General features: G+C 41.6%; 1 protein-coding gene across 1 annotated transcript in view; it reads right to left on the bottom strand.

The window, feature by feature from the left end:
- LOC101852119 (thrombospondin type-1 domain-containing protein 7A) overlaps positions 1-1448 on the bottom strand; it is a gene marked incomplete at its 5' end in the record, with an annotated part of 91461 nt that overhangs the window by 9051 nt on the left and 80962 nt on the right. The window contains 1 exon segment of the mRNA XM_013087370.1: positions 662-749. Coding sequence (XP_012942824.1) covers positions 662-749 — 88 coding nt within the window.

Here is a 1448-nt window from a genome sequence, read left to right as displayed (position 1 = left end):
TATTATAAGTCTGTAGTGTCATGCTAAAGTTCTTCGTTTTTCCACACACAAGACATCATTTCGATTCCAGAATGGGGAACACATTGCATCAACTATGCTCGTCGTTTTGATTGGGTGTTGCATCCCACAAGCAGCACCCTCCCCTCCCCTCTCGTCTCAAGTGATCTAAATAATGTCGATAAGGGCGTAAAACTTCTAATAATTACCATTTTAGGACAGTTTTAAAAATGGAATTTCTCAAGGGGCACACTTACAACACGTCCTGCATTTTTTTTCGAAAGTATAACATTTTATCTATGCTCAGTATTATTGACCTCATGTTCTTAATGTTCATTAGCGCTGTTTAAAATATTATTGTTTCTGTGTAAATGATACTTGTTAAAATGCACCAAAAACCCATGTGGCGTAATTGTTAGGTTCTTCAACAAATTTGTAAAATTCCTTCAGACGTCTCAAGTTCGGTACCAACATGATACGCTCATACTGTTTCGGCTCAACTCGCTCTATCTACATTACGTCGGCTGTGATGCCGTGTGCCGCTGAGCCCGAGTTAAGCCTTAAAAGGCCGGGTTGCAGAAATCTGCTTCTAAAATAGATCTGAACCGAGCCGATGTGGGCGTAAAACACTAGATCTAGTCACAATCGATAAAAATGTACTTACCACATGTTGTATAGAGCTGCTGTGACAGCTATTACGAACAATGTCCCCACGGTTATCACAGCGTACATCCAGATGTTAGGAGACTTCGCTGTGGGAGAGGAAGGGAACAGAAAATCATGTACAATACGTTATTTAAGAGACGACTTGATAATATGTATGTGACAGTAGGAAGGTAAAAAAAAAAAATGGTGGAAATGACATAGGTTTATCGCCCCTATCAACACTGTTAGGTTATTTCAGAGGCGGGACTTCCGAGTTTAACGTCCCTCTCCGAAATGACAGAGCTAAACAGGAATCTCATGTAAAGTGCCTTTCCCAAGGACACAACGTCGGACAGAGCTGTGACTCGAACACCCAAGCCCACAATCTCACCATTATGGCCTGGGTCGGTAGCCTAACCACTTGGCCACCGACGTCACTCTGAGGAAGCGGGGGAAACAAAATAATGCACAACACAGTGATGAAAGCGACTACAGAAATATTATTATCTGTGTGACAAAGAGAAAGGGAAGAGCAATATAAATGCAAATGGATAAAGAGTTACAGTTACCACAGTATATTATGTCCTGATGTTGGGACACTTTGCTGGGAAACAGGTGATGCACAATACTTTTCTATATGAGAGAGGGTAAGGGGAGAGCCAAAGAATTATATATAATCAAGATAAAGAGTTCTCTTGTAAAGTGTTTTACGGCGCTCGCAACTGCATAAGGTCATATGAGCGCGCAGGACACACCTAATATTTTCAGTTGGTAGGAAATTTTTGAATTTTGCCCGGGTGGCGGCC

This window comes from Aplysia californica, unplaced genomic scaffold, assembly GCF_000002075.1.
Source record: "Aplysia californica isolate F4 #8 unplaced genomic scaffold, AplCal3.0 scaffold00579, whole genome shotgun sequence".
NCBI classification, from domain to species: Eukaryota; Metazoa; Mollusca; class Gastropoda; order Aplysiida; family Aplysiidae; genus Aplysia; species Aplysia californica.
This window is presented reverse-complemented; position numbering and strand designations above follow the sequence as displayed.